The 16,830-nt window shown below is 34.2% G+C and overlaps 1 protein-coding gene and 2 non-coding genes across 3 annotated transcripts; 2 read left to right on the forward strand and 1 right to left on the reverse strand.

The window, feature by feature from the left end:
- Positions 1-2,421: 2,421 nt before the first annotated feature.
- On the forward strand, positions 2,422-2,493 carry TRNAQ-CUG (transfer RNA glutamine (anticodon CUG)). The gene has a single exon. It is a non-coding gene; the product is annotated as a tRNA-Gln (tRNA).
- Positions 2,494-2,834: 341 nt separating this feature from the next.
- Positions 2,835-2,951, reverse strand: TRNAL-CAA (transfer RNA leucine (anticodon CAA)). The gene is made up of 2 exons: positions 2,914-2,951; positions 2,835-2,880 (listed from the first exon to the last, which is right to left on the reverse strand). It is a non-coding gene; the product is annotated as a tRNA-Leu (tRNA).
- Positions 2,952-11,863: 8,912 nt separating this feature from the next.
- Positions 11,864-14,961, forward strand: LOC136983170 (ankyrin repeat and SOCS box protein 1-like). The gene is made up of 4 exons (XM_067279829.1): positions 11,864-12,257; positions 12,331-12,551; positions 14,396-14,741; positions 14,808-14,961. The coding sequence occupies exons 1-4, from the start codon at positions 12,077-12,079 to the stop codon at positions 14,945-14,947; spliced, it is 888 nt and encodes a 295-aa protein (XP_067135930.1). The 5' UTR covers positions 11,864-12,076; the 3' UTR covers positions 14,948-14,961.
- The last annotated feature ends 1,869 nt before the right edge of the window (positions 14,962-16,830 follow it).

The following is a 16,830-nucleotide window of genomic DNA, read 5'->3' on the forward strand; positions in this document are numbered from 1 at the left end:
AATATCTTTATTAATATGTATCACTTAAGAAAATTTTAATATAAATTAGTGATGACAAAGAAAACATTGTTTAAACACTATTAACTGAAAATTTTTAATCTACGTTGCCAAAAATGAGACACAAAGTCTTAAAGTATATTTATAAATGTGTGGATTGTTCAACAGTCGGAGGCGCAGTTCAATGCCTAAAAACCGGTGACTGAATAAAGAAAGTATGGAATAAGGGATACACGTCTGGCAACTTCAAAAGCAGAAGCGTCGAGATCTGGCAACATTGAAACAAGTTTTGAGAAGGACCACATGTATCGACAGAAGGCGGGAAAAGAAAATTTACATACTGTACTTAAGTACTAATGATTCACAAAAATTATGCAGGAAAATCTGATAGTACATATGCGCTCGAATGAAAAATGTCAAATGAGGTATCTTTCACACTTAAAAGCTTTATCATGTTTATTGAACTGTTGTACGGGGATTTCCCTATTTTCAAATTAGATAAAGTTTGCTTTTAATAGTTTTTATTACATTTCATGCTGTACAAGGGTTTTACCCAATTCTCGAACCATGTTAGAGTGAATCCATGCTATAGAAGCCCCGTGTTATACGGGGGTTACCTGTATAGTAAAACTGAGTGATTTTATGTTTCTAAGTACTGAGAAAAATTGAACACTATTTATTCTATTAATAATTACATATTTTTATTTTATATATAATCACATTAATTTAAATTTGTGTAATAAAAATATATTACCGGTGGTAGTGGATGATATGGAGTTAACCCATTTATCTTTATCGTCTTGTACCAGACCACACCGTAAACATCCTTTCATCCAAAATCTACCAATATTTATTCCTTTATCCTTTAATTTTAGTTCTCCAGATCCATCCTTCAAATTATTTTTCCAGGATCCATTATATATATAGCCTAATTATTTCCTGAAAGAAAATTTTTTATGTCACAATATAAATAATTTATACTAGAATTCTATCAATCACAATTTCTCCTTGTGAAAATAATTATTATTGATATATAACAATAATACTGAAAATACAGCCATATCCTTATATAATGCTTTCCTGAAAATGATTAAATATCAGGAATCCATATGTCAGGAAGTGTTTTCCATTATTTCTTGTGGGAAAAATTTAACTTGTTCCCAATTCACTTGAATAACCCCAATTTCTCCAAATGTCATTAAAACTCTATAATAAACCTATCAATCTATGATTTTAGAATATTAAATATTCCAAACTGCAATTACCTTAATAACAAACCTTTAACAAATTTAATAAATATGAGTGGTACGTCATTAAAAGATAAACTTAAGTTTACCAGTACCTAGCACCTTTATAGGAAATGTATAAGACTGCTTCTTTGATGGAACAAGGCAATACAGCACAAGGGCCTTATTCCATCTAACTTACGGGATGGTATCTCTGAAGAGAATTTCTATCAAAAAATTACCTCTATTTAAGTGTTAAGTACATGAACAAAACAGTCCACTGGTCAGGTTCAAATCCATGGTCAGCTGCAGTGTTTAGTGGATCTTATCCATTTAGACATTTGGCAGATTTTATACTAATTGTGTTTTAATATTCAGTAGACCACAACGAAAATGTTGATATGATAAATATACATTTTATATTAAAATACTGCTGTGTAAAAATAGGACAATAATGAAAATCAATGTGTTTGGAAATGAATGAGGATCTCAACTGTTACAAACACTTTATTAACATGAAATTCCATGGAGAGCATACATGCAACTCACAGACTTGGATTTTGCTGATGATATTGCGTTGATGCCCAAAGATGCAGAGTATGACCACAAGCCTTGAACACGAGGCTGGAAGAATGGGATTGCAGATCACCAGTGATAAACAAAAATAATGTTCATAAACAGGCAATCAAAAATAAAAATCAGTCGAGAGTATTTTCGATCGCATACAACTGTCTTTCGCTGTGGAAATCGCGACGCTCGCCGACTAACACTTGCATTGCACGATTTCGTGCAATCCAAGCGTCAGTTGGTGTCAGTATCGTGCCTCTGTCGTGACCGCTTCCGATAAAAACACGTAGTACGCTCGAAACGAATAAATGATTCGATTATTTACACACCGATCGGACAGCCATCGACAATTTACGGTTTATTTGCTACACGGTCAATTTACGGTCTACATGACGAAACGAAACACGTTTCTTAAATTCTTTTTCACCCCGTTCAATGATCGCAACCTTCATTCTCTTCGCGACAGCATTATTTTGACAGATTTGTGGCAACAGCTTCGCTTTTTAACGGCAAGTGCAGACGGAGAAACTTCCATTATCGGCAACAACAGATGCGGCGATATCTTTACGCGATAGTCGATAAGGCAATCTGCAAAGCATTAAGGTGATATGCGACACGCGGGTCTGTGCGAGGTCCCATGGTGTAATGGTTAGCACTCTGGACTCTGAATCCAGTGATCCGAGTTCAAATCTCGGTGGGGCCTTTTTTTTCTTCTTTGCCCCTGTCATCGTTTGTGCAAATGAAGGCGACAGCCACAGTAGAATTCGGAAACTTCTTTTGCTTTAAATTTAGAACAGAAACTCTGCTTTGTCGCACGTGTTTGCGTGTTTGCCAAGCAGAGTTTCTGTTCGAGGCTTATAAATGTTTCAATAACTTTATTCTACTTTTGCCATGGCCTCAAAACGGAATTCTACATGTTGCACACTTCTGACCCAATTATCTTTACAGTTTCAAACCAAATGAATTACAAAATGTCTTCCAGGCGCTACGTAACACTAAAATAGACATTTTCAATTAACCGCACATATAAAAAAGAAAAACTCGTGTCGGGAGTGGGATTCGAACCCACGCCCACTATCGTGGACCAGAATGCACGGTCCTGCGTTATACAGGAAGAGTCTACCTTGAGTCTGGCGCCTTAGACCGCTCGGCCATCCTGACGGTATTCTGTCATCAGCATTGATGCCTAATTAATGGTGAATGTTCATTTCTGGTTACGGTCAAGCAGTTTAATGACACGCCGTCGTTTAAGTACCTAAACAATAATTCAATTGCAATTGTTTAGATTAGAAATTCTCGCGTATGGAATTTCCAAAGAATTTATAACATGTTTTGTCTCTTACAAGAAATGAAATTCTCCTGACTGAGTGATGACGTTACCTGTATGTGTTTTTTAACTATTGCAACCAATAAATGCTCTGTCACAAACCCCGGGCCGTTAAATATTTCAGTATTTCAAAAAATACACCCCCCCCCGAAAATTATACAGAAACTAGAGGTAAAAAGGCAGAGTATTGGCAGATACCCGCGTTAGACGCGCGGAGTACATGTGTAAACCAGACATTTATAAAGGCGCGTATATTTTAATCTATTAAATGCTGAAGAATAATATCCTCATTACCTTCCTTAAAACTACTGAAAATCGCACTGAAAAAACTTCAAATTTGTACGAAAAAAATTTTTCACATGAAGCCACAGGGTAACATATATGCAGTACGTACCCGCGCGCCTAACGGAGGAAGTTGTATTAGCGCGACTAATGGAGGGGGTGGAACCGAGTTAGGGTTTCGAAAGAACGCTCATTGCTTGATATCGGGTCAGTCATAATACAAATGACTAATTAGAGCATACAAGGCGTATAAACGAGATTTTTAAGGCCAATTAACGACAAGAAGGTGCCCCATAGACTTAGCATTGAATGGTTGAAAGGTGGAGTATCATGGGAATATTTATTGCTAAATGGTTTTGAAAACATGTTTATTCGTCTAAATACTGTCAAACAACTTTTCATTAGCAAATTAGAAGTGAATAAACGATTAAAACAAGTGATTTTATAGCGATTTTATAACGACTGTTTACATAATTCGAAGTGGTAAGCTGCGGGGGTGGCATTTCGCAAGATTTTATTTTTCAGGCAATTGTTTTTACTGGTGGATCTAATAATAGAATAACAGACAAAGAAATTAACCAATTAGAGTGTAAAAGAAGTTTACTATCGCCTTTTTACCTCTAGTTTCTGTAGAATTTTAGGGGGTGTATTTTTGGAAATACTGAAATATTTTTGGCTCGGGGATCGTGACAAAGCATTTATTGGTTGCGATAGTTAAAAAACACATACAGGAAAGCAAATCAGAGCTTAGATAGCAACAGACTTGTTTACAGTTTGTAAAATCCGCTTCTAGAGTTGACGATTTTTTCCTGAAAAATTCCTGAAACGTTATACTTATTTGTTTTCGTTGTAAATAAACAAAAATGATATATTTTGAGTAGTTTTTTTATTAGTACATCAAAAACACATTTAATACCATAAAACCACGAAAAAAACTATGATTTTTACAAAATTGATTTTTGAAACTGGCCTACAACCACCTCTCATGCGCCACACATCGCGAGAGCGCTTCCGGGCCCCTGTCACAAGGTTAAAATTACGAGTCGTTTTTCCATTTTGACACCAGAGTATTGGAATTTCTTTCCTGTCTCTTAATGTACAAAACTGTTTGTTATTATTATTTGTTTATTTAATATACTATTTAATCATTTTGGAATTTGATTATGATGAACAACTATCCAATGTGATGAGTGACGAGTCAATTCTTTTTCCTATATCCTGAATGTTAATAAGTAAAGTTATTTTGTGCTATGTTCTAAACACATATTGAATAAACGTGAGAAAATGATACGAAACGTGTCGGAGAACGAAAATATTGCATCGTCCCGCCTATTCACCAGATTAACTAATGTCATTTATTTATTTAAAATTATAGTTTTCATTTAATTCGTTACCTTTTGTATAATTTTTGTTTCCCGGCTGTTTAAACTGGAGAAAAGTATCCGGCGATCCGGCATAATCACCACCCTTAGAGTTTTTCATTTTTGGGCTCAGGGGTCCTTGAAACGTCGCGAAATAAAACAAAAAAAAAAAAAAAAAAAATCGGGATAATTTCTCTATGTATAGATGTTAATGTATGTGCGGGGGAGACACGAATTTGTTCACCCTATGTAAAGCTTAATAGGTATAATTTTTCGAACACTTGCTTTTTTCTATAAATAATTTATAAACAATTACATTTAAGCCATCGCAAAGCTCTAAAAATCACAAATGACGTCAAAAATTTCGGAATACCGAATATCTTCCTGTTATCTTACCAGTTACACCTTACGAGCATTCCGTTCTAAACATTACTGTATAATTTTTTACAGAGAAATCATTCGGTTTATCTAAAGATTTAACTTGCTTTCATTTTTAACTAATAGTAATTACGAATAAAGCATTCGTAGTTTGTAATTACCACCAGAAAATACAACAAAACGAGTCCGGCTATTAGCGCTATTTTACGCAGCGGCGTAATTTAGAACTAATACTCGCTCGGGATCTAGACGCTTGTGTATTTTCATTGGCTGAACTAAAGATTCGCCACAACTTCACAAATGTTCAGCTGATTTTGTATTAAATTCACATAAAAACTAACTAGCACAATAAAAATAGCACATAAAAACTAACGGAATTTTAGCACGACTTTCCTGGTGACATTAAGCATCAGTTTAATTAATATTGAAGTTGCCGACTAAATAGTTATTCGGCGAGTGTGATTCATCAGGTCCACGTTACAATCCACGCGCAGTTCACCTTTGTTTTATAATTATATACAATCATTTCTAGAAATGATAATTTAAATGCCATTAAATAATCATTTCTCCCGATATTACGGTAAAAATATCGAGTTTTTCTTGTATTTTCGCCACGTATTTGCTTTAATTTCGTTTTATATTTCTGTGTACGGTCTTGGTTAACGCGAAATGTTTATATTTACATGTTCGTATTTCACGTCAGCACCACCATGTGCATTTATCGAACCGGTCCTATTCTAACTCCTAGCCCCACATCGGTGTGTCTTTTTAATCGTCATTATAATTATTAAAAAAAATCAAAAATTGTTGATAAAAATTCCCTTCTTCTCGGTTTAACGCGTAACAAACGAATTCAACAATTGAACTTGTCGTTGTTGCGTTTTGCTCTTGTTAGGAAGAGTGCGATTTGGAAAGCGATTCGAAGATGTTTTTTGATGGTGGAGAGTATCGACCCCTGCCCCGTCCCCCTGGGTATGAGACGTTTTACATTTTATTATTATTTATTCGGATAAGAAATTCGTTTTAAAGATTAAAAGCTTTATAGAAAAACTTTCATCTACAATATATAATTAGGCCTAATTAAATGAAATGTAAAGATTCCTACTCTGGTTTATATCTGAAGTAGACTTTACGATTTTTGTGTCTTCCTGTAATACGGGGCATTATAAGACACAGTTATTTAAACGAGTAATTGGGCCTCTTTTATATTACAGATTCGTCTCTAACTCCGGTACGGAATATGACGAAATTTACTAAAATTTTAATCCGAATTTCGATTAATAAATATAAACTATAACTTTTTAAATTTTAATATGCGTTGTTTTAAAATAACAGAAAAATATTTAGACTAGTCGAGTGTCAAGCTACAATTCATAAAAGGCTTATCCCCTGTGACGAATAAATTTAAAAGCACCAGGATGTAAACTATAGTTTGAGAGTAGAATTAAATAGTTATTGTCTTTGCATATTTAGGGAGGGATTGGATAAACATGTGGACGTGCGAAGATTCGTCAGTCCACACAATTTGGATGATTTTAAATTTCGAGGCAGCAAGATGAAGAAAGGCCTCTTGAAGCAGTTCGAACCGTCGATCGGTGTTTTCGAAGGTTTGGACGTTTTTGAAAATAACATCAAGCCTGCTTATAGAGAAGTTTTGATGAAGGTTCGACCAATCTGTCAGACGGCTTGCCAACGTTTTAACAGGTAAATTACATTACTGTTTGTATATAATAAACTTATGTATATTATAACATAAAACGGGTACGAGCCGCTTAACGTTCCGAGATACACGGCGTAAAGGAATCATCATAGAGCGTAGTTATGCAAATTTTATATAGTTTCATTTGTGTAGGGCTTTACGTATACGTTAGCCAAACGTAACGCAGTGATAATAAGTAGTTGTGTATCAAATCACATCTAAACGTTGAAATGCTGCCAATTTTTTGGTTCCGTTGTAATCCTCCATCATGATCTTATTGGATTCGTATGTAAGCGGCGCATACTCGTATATATAATCAAACTTCGATATAGTGTTACTTTGTGTGAATGGCATTAAATCGAATGTTTTCCAAGTGTTGTAATTTCTCTTTAACGTTTTTTAAATATTCATGGTTAGTTTCGTAATTCAATTTCAAGATTATATATTTATAAATAAACAACAACTAACCCGTTACATATAAAGACCAACAACTGCCGAATTATCGGGCTAGTAAATGGCTATAGAAATATTAATAATTTAAGTTAATTTGATACTAGAGTTAGGCGTTAGGCGCCATCTCTTGCTAAATTTAATAATTAGAATTTTAATTAAATAATTTAAATAAATTTAGGCCTAACTGGAAGAAAAGAATCGGCCCGAAGCGGGATTCGAACCCGCAACTTCTGCTATCCGTGCAGACACGTTACTAGTTACGCTACCCGGACCTTCGGTCCGATCTTCCCTTCCAGTTGATATAAGATTACCGTACAACCATCGACGGTCATTACAATGCCGGCTGGGGATTGTAATGGGGATTATATATTTATTTTATTACAAATTCTTTCTTTTCTTCTTTAGTGAGAAATTGGTCGAGGATGTGGAGGATGAAGAAGTGTACAATAGAGAGAGCGCGGTTGCTCCACGAAACGAAGACCCGGCAGAGCACGAAGATTGCGTGCAAGATAATCCTGGCCGTGAATATCGGGATAGAAATACATTGAAGAAGGTCGGGTCGTTCTTTAAGAGCATGTGGAAACCCGTTAAGAGGTAAGATTTCGTACGCGATTTAGCCTCGGCTCTGAAATTAGCATTAAATCGAGTGCGGTGCTCAACCCAAGTATCGATTACACCAAAAATTTTTTATAGTATTAAAATCTGAAGACAAATTCGAGTTAGAAATATTTGAGAATCGCATAACTTTCCCGTGTTGTACGGCGCTGTATCGAGAATTGGCGGCGTGTTCGTCTGCCACGCCCGTGTCATTACTAATACAACGAAAAGTTAATATAAAATTGAAAAATTGAATTCTAAGCATCACCGAACCAAGGAATTAGTAGAAAATTTCATTATCTTAGTTTCACTCATTGTAGGCTAATCGATAGAAATACGGCGGAACCTCGATATAGCGCCGCAATATCTTTTAATGAAATTCAAATCGAGTTAGACGTTTTCCGTGAATAATTATACTTGATTTTCTACATTTAGATCCGTGCAGAGAGTGTGTAAAATGGCCAAAGGTGGAGAATGCGAGTACGTTCAGTTCGAGTGAGGATCTCTTGGTTTCCATCTTTCCATCGACAATAAGATCTGCTCCATAATTCGCTATAACTTATTTGCTGGATTTGGGCCGAGTTCGCTTTGGGTAAGTGTCTATGGCAACTTTATTGTATTTTACACCAAACACTTAGTTTAGTTAGTTAAACTAAGACCGTGTTTAGTTACACCAAACATGGTCTCAGTTTATAAATTAACACGATTTCATACTAATACGCAATTAATGGCGGACAACAGTAAATCATTTATCATTTATACCATTTCATTTATACAATCTTTTATACTATTGCTTTCTCTGTGTCTCGCAACATAGAGAAAGCAATAGTATAAATGATTATAGAAATTAAATTATCCAGTAATCTTACGTGATTACGAGGACGAGAACATGCTAAAATAATCGAATTAACAATGACATATTTGATATAAATTAGAAAAAAATAAAGTTATTAATGTAAAAATTAATTGAATATTTTATTAGAAAATCTTGATTATTTTCTTTTTATTTTCACAGAATTCGGAAGAAATTTAGAGATTTTCATCTCTACGTTCTGAAAATTATCGATGACTTCTCCCGATTTTGACATCCCGATTGCGTCAATACCAATTTCGATTATGACTTCCCGATTTTGACTTCGTCCCGGCTGTGTCTTATTATTATCTTCTAATGAATTACTATTTTTGCAAATTGGACTCTCGAATTATCTCTACACTCGAATTTGACTCCTGAATCTTGTCCGTACACGAATTTGGACTCTCCCGAATTATGTCTACACTTCAATTTGACTCCTGAATCTGTGTCTGTACACAAATTTGGACTCTCCCGAATTATGTCTACACTCGAATTTGACTCCTGAATCTTGTCCTACACGAATTTGGACTCTCCCGAATTATGTCTACACTTCAATTTGACTCCTGAATCGTGTCTGTACACAAATTTGGACTCTCCCGAATTATGTCTACACTTCAATTTGACTCCTGAATCTTGTCCTACACGAATTTGGACTCTCCCGAATTATGTCTACATTCGAATTTGACTCCTGAATCTTGTCCTACACGAATTTGGACTCTCCCGAATTATGTCTACACTCGAATTTGACTCCTGAATCGTGTCTGTACACGAATTTGGACTTTCTTAAATTGTGTCTCTTGGAATTGTATCCATTGCTTATTTCGTCATATTAATTTACTCAATATTCGAAGAATGCCAAGAACACGAAAATTGAAGACGGATTATTTCTGAAATCTCGTCAAGTACGGAGTTTCCGACAGAAATATTGCGTTGAATGAAACTGTAAGTGGCATTATCATTAGGAAAATACAAATTTAAATAAATGTCGTTAAGCATTGTTTATCGCTTCCAGGATCTTAAAGTGTAACGAAGATGCATTTGGACAACTGGACAGAATTGTAATTTACATAAAACAGATTTTGAATTAATCGAATTAAACACAGAAGCAACACAGTTGCAGAAGAATTGGAATCAATTTAGGATTTCTACAAGATATTCTGTGGCAAACCTTGGTGTTGGACCGATTCGACAATTTTTAAATTTATCGTTTCCGTACGAAGGTTAATTGGTGCCTAATATAAATGTAATTACCAAGAAACGTCGTAACAATTGAATTGTTACTGTAAGCTATTTTATTTCTATAATAAAGTCCCTGGTTTGAATTGGCATCGAGTTATTTCAAAATCACTAGAAATTGTCACCTTTTAAATTATGTCCGACTGGGTTTAATCGACTAAATTTAACTCCTTGAATTAACCGTTGGTTTTTACATCGAGTGATAAGAGAAAGCCCCGAATTGTGTGACACTGCATTTGCCAATGCAAGCGAATCATTTAGTTTTACATTCGAGTCAATGGAAACGTTTCGCTTTGCTAACCAGAAATAGGAATAAATGAGCACGTATTTCAAATAGAATAATAGGAATTGTATCTTAGACAATGCAACTATTGTTTTTATGTGGATGATTCTCTTGGCGTTAGACGCCCCACTTGGTATAAAAATATTAAAGTTGGCGATGGGGGCGTTTAAATCATCCAAGGGGGCGTTAGGCATGTTAGGAGGATCCCTGGGTGTGTTCTTTTATTCTTGCGCGTTACTCCGCGCGAGTGACATCCGTTCAAAAATTTTTGCGGAATGCGTTCTTAAATTCCGGTCGGAGTGCGCGCCGTCGAACGGCAAAAACGGCGGCTTGTAGCAGTAGTTTACGGTGGAAAGCAACATGGCGTCCTCCGTGGCTCAAATAGTTTCGTTTCTGTGTCCATTATATGGTTTTATGAATGAAAATTTAGAAGTTGTGAAAGTGCAAGTTAGTGCACGCGGTGATGTAAGTGTCCTTTCGAATTTTTTTCGAATGGTAGCCGGCATTCTAATTTTTTTCGTGGCTATTTTGAATGCTCTTTCAACAAATAATCCATTTTATGGTTAAATTTTACAATTGAGATTTTTTTTTTTGACTTTAAGAGCTCATATTTTCGAATTATAGATTCCTCCATCACGATACTATCGATAGTGCGGACGCCGCCATATTTCTTTCTTTCACCGTCGTTCCTAAATGTCTACAAACAACAGTGCACTCTCGTAGTAGCGGAGACGCAGAAAGACCGCTATTAACGAACGCACTCCTTGTGTACACAGAACAGGGGGCATTACTACTAACAGACACAACCAAGAGGGCGGAAATTCAAAAAACAGTTGGAGAAGCACTGGTTTAGGCGGCGAAAGTTCGAATGTCGAGTTACGAAAAACATTTGCTAGCCACTTCGAGGGGTGGGAAATCTATTCGATATTCTTGCATTCGAATATTTATGATCTAAGACACTAATAAAAATCGATATAGGGATTTGTCTTTTTTGTAATAGTTAATAACGCCTGTGACTTTTGTCGAAAATTCCTGAAATTTTGCAGGGAGGTTTGTTTGTTTATAGAGAGCTTTGATGCTATTAAATTCTGGTAGTTAAAGGTAGGTCGATGGGTGGGGAGATGTGTAACTCCAGTAGGATTTCACTTAATGACGGTTATACTTGTTATTAGCATTTAGATTTTTTTAAATATAAAACTCAATCCTACTCTGAAAATTAAGCTCATAATAGTTTAAAAATATTTTATTTTAAAAACTTCTATGTGATAAGAGATGGCGCCACCAAAATTTTAAATGTGACCGGGGAAAGTGCAGATACTGGTTGCTGGTTTATTATTTTTGTAGAAATATAAATAATAAAGATTTGAATAAATATAAATATTTGATTTTATTTTGTAATTTTCAAAAACGCATAAAATATCTACAGTATATAGTGATATTATTACAGTAATTATTTAAAAAACAAATTATATTTTGAAAAATGGTAATTATTTTACATTTTTAGATAATTATCGCATTGTTACACTTTTACTCAAAAGAATATTTTTTAAGTCCAACCATTTACATTTCTATCCACTAAGGGGCGCTTCGAACGATTTTCATTTACACGCGCGAATCTTTACCGATAATATCGATCGTGCGTTGATCCGATCGATCTGCTAATATTTTACGTAGATTATAAAACATGACAAGTATTTATAAACATAGAAGAAAGAATCCGAGTATCGCTTACTAGATCACGTGATGGCCTATTTGTTGCTTTCTATTTTTGGCACGTGGAGAAGTTTCGTACTTTTAAAGATCCCGAGGCCGAATTTATGCTAAATATACGACATTTTATCGTCGATCCGGACGATGGAGACACGAGACTTCACTACGCCGCGTTCGATGGTGATTTAGACAAACTAACAGAGCTGCTGTCCGAACCGGAACGTAAACAATGCATAAACAGAAGAGTGAGACCCTTCGGAGCCACACCTATCCGCTTGGCAGCCACGAGTATCAATTACTTGACATCTCTCTTCTCTTCTATGTCCGTAACAATTATATAATTGTCATTATATTACAATAGGTGGTAGTTATTCCTGCATCGAGTATCTGATAGAAAACGGTGCCGACGTCGAGATTGTGGACGTCAAGGGCCAGACTCCGCTATTCGTTGCCGTGCAGAAGAATTTTGTCGATTGCGCGAGACTATTGTTGGAAAACGGTGCGGATCCGAATGGTTCCGGTAGAAACAGGTCTTCGCCTTTGTTTATTGCCGCAAAAGATGGATACGTCGATTGCGTCAAGGTAAATTAAGAGTCCGGTATTAACCGAGAAAGTTCACGCAATAATTATATAAAATATTCACAATTTGGAAGAAACAATAAAAGAATTCACTTCCTGTCCTCGAAGACTTTGTTTCTTCCAAATAGTGAATATTTCATTGATTTTTTAACAAACATTAACCTAAACATCGAATTATATTTGTGTTTTTTACACGAAACACTGATTGTTTGCCGTATTAAATTCTTTTGTGTAAAGTACCAGCATTTGCAATCTATTTTGATAATCTGATACAAAGTGTTACTTGTACACTTAAAGAGACTTTTTTCACTGGCAAAAAATAATACATAAAACAGATCAGTTATTATAGATTACTTTCTAGAACCACCATCCTCTGATGCTGTTTGCAACAAAGTGCAAAGTTCTATTAGGAAAATCTTAGAATTTTTATCCTAAAACTCTCTTTGTATGCTCTAACATTACTAAACTTATACATTTTATTAATAATTGAGTTATAAATTGACAATTGACGAGATTTCTGGATAATTAGATATTGAACTGTTGTAATGAATATTTCATTTGATTAACATTTATCATGTTAATAATATATAGTATTTTTAAAAGCAAAGACATTATTGACACTCTTGTGTGGTCAAATTTCTGGTAAAAATTACAAACTAATCCTAAATTATAAAAAATTATAAATTATCTACAAAATTTAACATTAAATGAAAAGCTGATATACTAGAAAAAGTATATTCAATGGAGTCTAAGTTTTCTTTATGATATTTATAAATACAGAATAAATTATATGTACGTTGAATTAAAGCCAGTTGCATGCATGATGATCAATCATATATTAATAGATGAAAGAATAGATGATGTCAGAAGTAATGAATTGGCTATTTGTATCAAATGAGCCAAATTTATTAATCATACAGAATAATTTGTCGTTCTCTCAACTTTACTGGCAGTTACATTTAAGGATGAGATGTGTAAAATAATTACAAAAGTAATTTGTTTCACATAAAAAATTTTTTTAAAATTTCAAATTATAGTGGCAAATTTGAACATCAAAAGTCATTGATTTCAAAATTATATACTAGTATAGTGTGTGTTTGACGATAAGACTGGCCAAACTTTGATAGTTTGTTAGTAGTTTGATATTCTATCAAATTACTTTGGGGTAATATCTTTTTTTCTCTAATTACACTTCTGTTTTGATAGGGCAAAGTTTGGCCAGTCTTAGATGATATTTAGAAAATATTTTTAGAATTCAAATGAACTTAAAAAATAAAATACATAGGATTAGAAATTAATTTTAACTTTACATTCATGTTGGAAAATGTTTAAACATAACAATCATATACATTTTTTAAATTATTTCTGCCTTGTGGGCACTATAAAAGAGGTTTCATCATAGGGACAGCTGGATGGTGTTTGATATATCCAGGGGAGTGCATCTATAAAAATTTCTTAACCACGCTGATCCTGTGGGTCCCGGTGTCTTTTTTCACCTCTTGGCCATCCAATGTATTATATAATAACCTGATAATCTACACCTATTCAATTACAAACTTGATTGCTAGCTACCTAATTGTTTCCTTGATTCCAGATGCAGGAATTTTATTGTTTTATTAATTTTACACTTATCTTAATACTAAAGAACTTGTATAAGATCAGTGTTTTAATATAAAAAAATTTCTTGGTAAAATGAAAAAAAAAAGAATTTTATCAATTTTATTCTTTTCTTTCTTTTTACAAGTTATACCAGCAGCTTGTAAAGAAATAAATTTTAAAAATTTGTAATTTGTGTAAAATACAAGTAAACAAAAAATAAACTGACATAATTTTACAAATCTTTGCAGCTGCTTCTGAAATATGGTGCAGACACAGAACTGATCGATAAATCGCTAGAGATTCCCGGATTTCCTTTATACATTGCTGCAATATATCAACACTACGAATGCTACACCGCACTGCTATTGGCGGGTGCAGAGACGGATCTAAGACGAGTCGTGCCGTCGTTACTGCCCTCAAAATATGCTCAGATTTCCTTATCTCACGCCTTGGTTCGACACTGCTGTCCCGCTATATATGCCAAACTGTTTGTTGAATTCGGCGGTTACCTGTGGCAGAAAGATTTGGAGGGATTGCTTGTAACGGAGTTAAATAAAGATAATAGTTGTAAAGCTTATTTTCAGGAAATAATAAGTAAGTAGTTTTTTAATCTTTTTTTATAAAATTAAATTTTATTGTAACTCTTGAAATTTTTTCCAGGTATGCCTCTGCGCCTTCAGTCGATCTGCCGCATTGCCATACGTAGATGGATGGGACGGGCTAAACTGGATAAAATTTTGAAATTACCTTTACCTTTATATTTGTTGGACTATTTGTTATATACAGATTTAATAAAATAATTTATATTTTTTAATGTGAATAAATCATTTCTTTAGAAATCCTTCCAGAAAAGTATTTATATACTAAAAAAATGACATATCTCTCCCCTAAAATAACGATGTTATTACTACTTATTTTTTGCCTTTTATGAAGCTCTGACACATGCTTTTAACAAGCATTAGTTGACTATATTATATCATCTTAAAACAAAAACACAAAATAATAATCATGTTTATTGATTTTATTTGCATCTTTACAAGGGGAGAAAAAGAAAACAAGATAGTAGTAGATACAGTACTGTACATATACCAGAATAAGTATCATTTACATATATGGAATTAATAGGAAAGTCTTGAAAATCTAGGCAACACTGTTGCGTGGTGTATGCAATCACATTGAATACTTGCATTGTCACAGATGAGAACTGGGTGAAGGTCCACAGTAAACAAGTGATGAGCAGGAGGTGAATGACATGTTTGCAGAACACGTCATTCACCTTGACTGTTCATAGGTGTCATTCACCATACAGAATAGGTACTGTAGTCTGTTACGTGCGACCGCATATTGCAACGACTGTGACTGACCTGTTTAGGTCCTTTAGCTGGGAGATCTTGCCCCATCCTCTGTATAGTCCTGACCCGGTCCCCTGACTTCAACTTGATCCTCAAGCTCAAACTGCCCCTGTGAGGACAGCAATTTGCCTCGGTTGATGAATCTTGGCGGCCGTTACCTGATGCATCGCCAGCTCAACAAAAGTGGTAAACTGACAGGATTTGTGGACCAGCCCAAATGCTGGCAGGCAGCAGTCGATCATGAGGGAGACTACTTCGAAGGACAGTAACAACACACTCACTGTAACATTCCTTGGTTTCAGATAAAAAAATACTGTGCAAGACTTTTCCACTATCCCACATATTAATAATTAATATCATCATATCAAAACATGACAGATACACATACATAAAATAGACTTAATTATACAAAGTCATTAAACAAAATTAGTAGTTAGTATTATGCCATAATGATTTAATGAATCTTGAAAAGTTTATATACCTTAAACAATGTTATGGGACTTACATCATCATCAAGCAAAGAATAAAAATTAAATTCATATCCTAACAAAGATTTCTTTAAATATCCTAAAGGTTCACAAGAAATAAATATATGATTCTTAATATCCTCAACAACCAAATCACAAAAAGAGCACCTAGTGTTTTTCATATTTATTCTTTTTCCATTAAAAGAAAATATAATATGCATTTAATCCAAGCTATATTGTTAAAGATTTAATCCTGGAATTCAGATTTAACAATAAATAATTATGTGAAAACCACAAAAAGGATGAAGTCTACAACCAATTATATTTCTGACTGCATTTTATCTTGCAGCTAATATTTATCTTACTGCTTGTAGTAATTTGGCAGAAAAAACATCATATAATACTTGAGATTGATGAGCATTGAAAAACCCAGCTCCTCCAATCAATTTTTAATAGCATTTGGCAATAAATCACAGATGATAATTGCTGTACCACCATAAGTTTATTATAAACTAATTTTCTAAAGTTGCATTCAGGCAAATCAAGAATTTTAAACCAAAATCGAAAACGGTGAAGACCAATTGCCAAAGATGGTATACCCAATTCACATCTTATCAAGGATCCGGAAACTGAATGGTTTAAGTGGAAAATCCATTTAAAAAACCATAATTGAGTCTTTTCTAATTTTTCTACAAAATTAACACTCCAAATTGGATCACTAGAAGCACAAGAATTATAAAAAATTTATATTAGAACTGAAATAAAATGAATATAGTTTATTTGCAATTCTAGCATTAATGTCTCGTAATATTAAAAAATCATCATTCATATAAAAAAATATATCCTTCAAGATTGCCATCAAGC

This window comes from Centruroides vittatus, unplaced genomic scaffold (assembly GCF_030686945.1).
Source record: "Centruroides vittatus isolate TY-2023 unplaced genomic scaffold, ASM3068694v2 contig_12, whole genome shotgun sequence".
NCBI lineage: Eukaryota > Metazoa > Arthropoda > Arachnida > Scorpiones > Buthidae > Centruroides > Centruroides vittatus.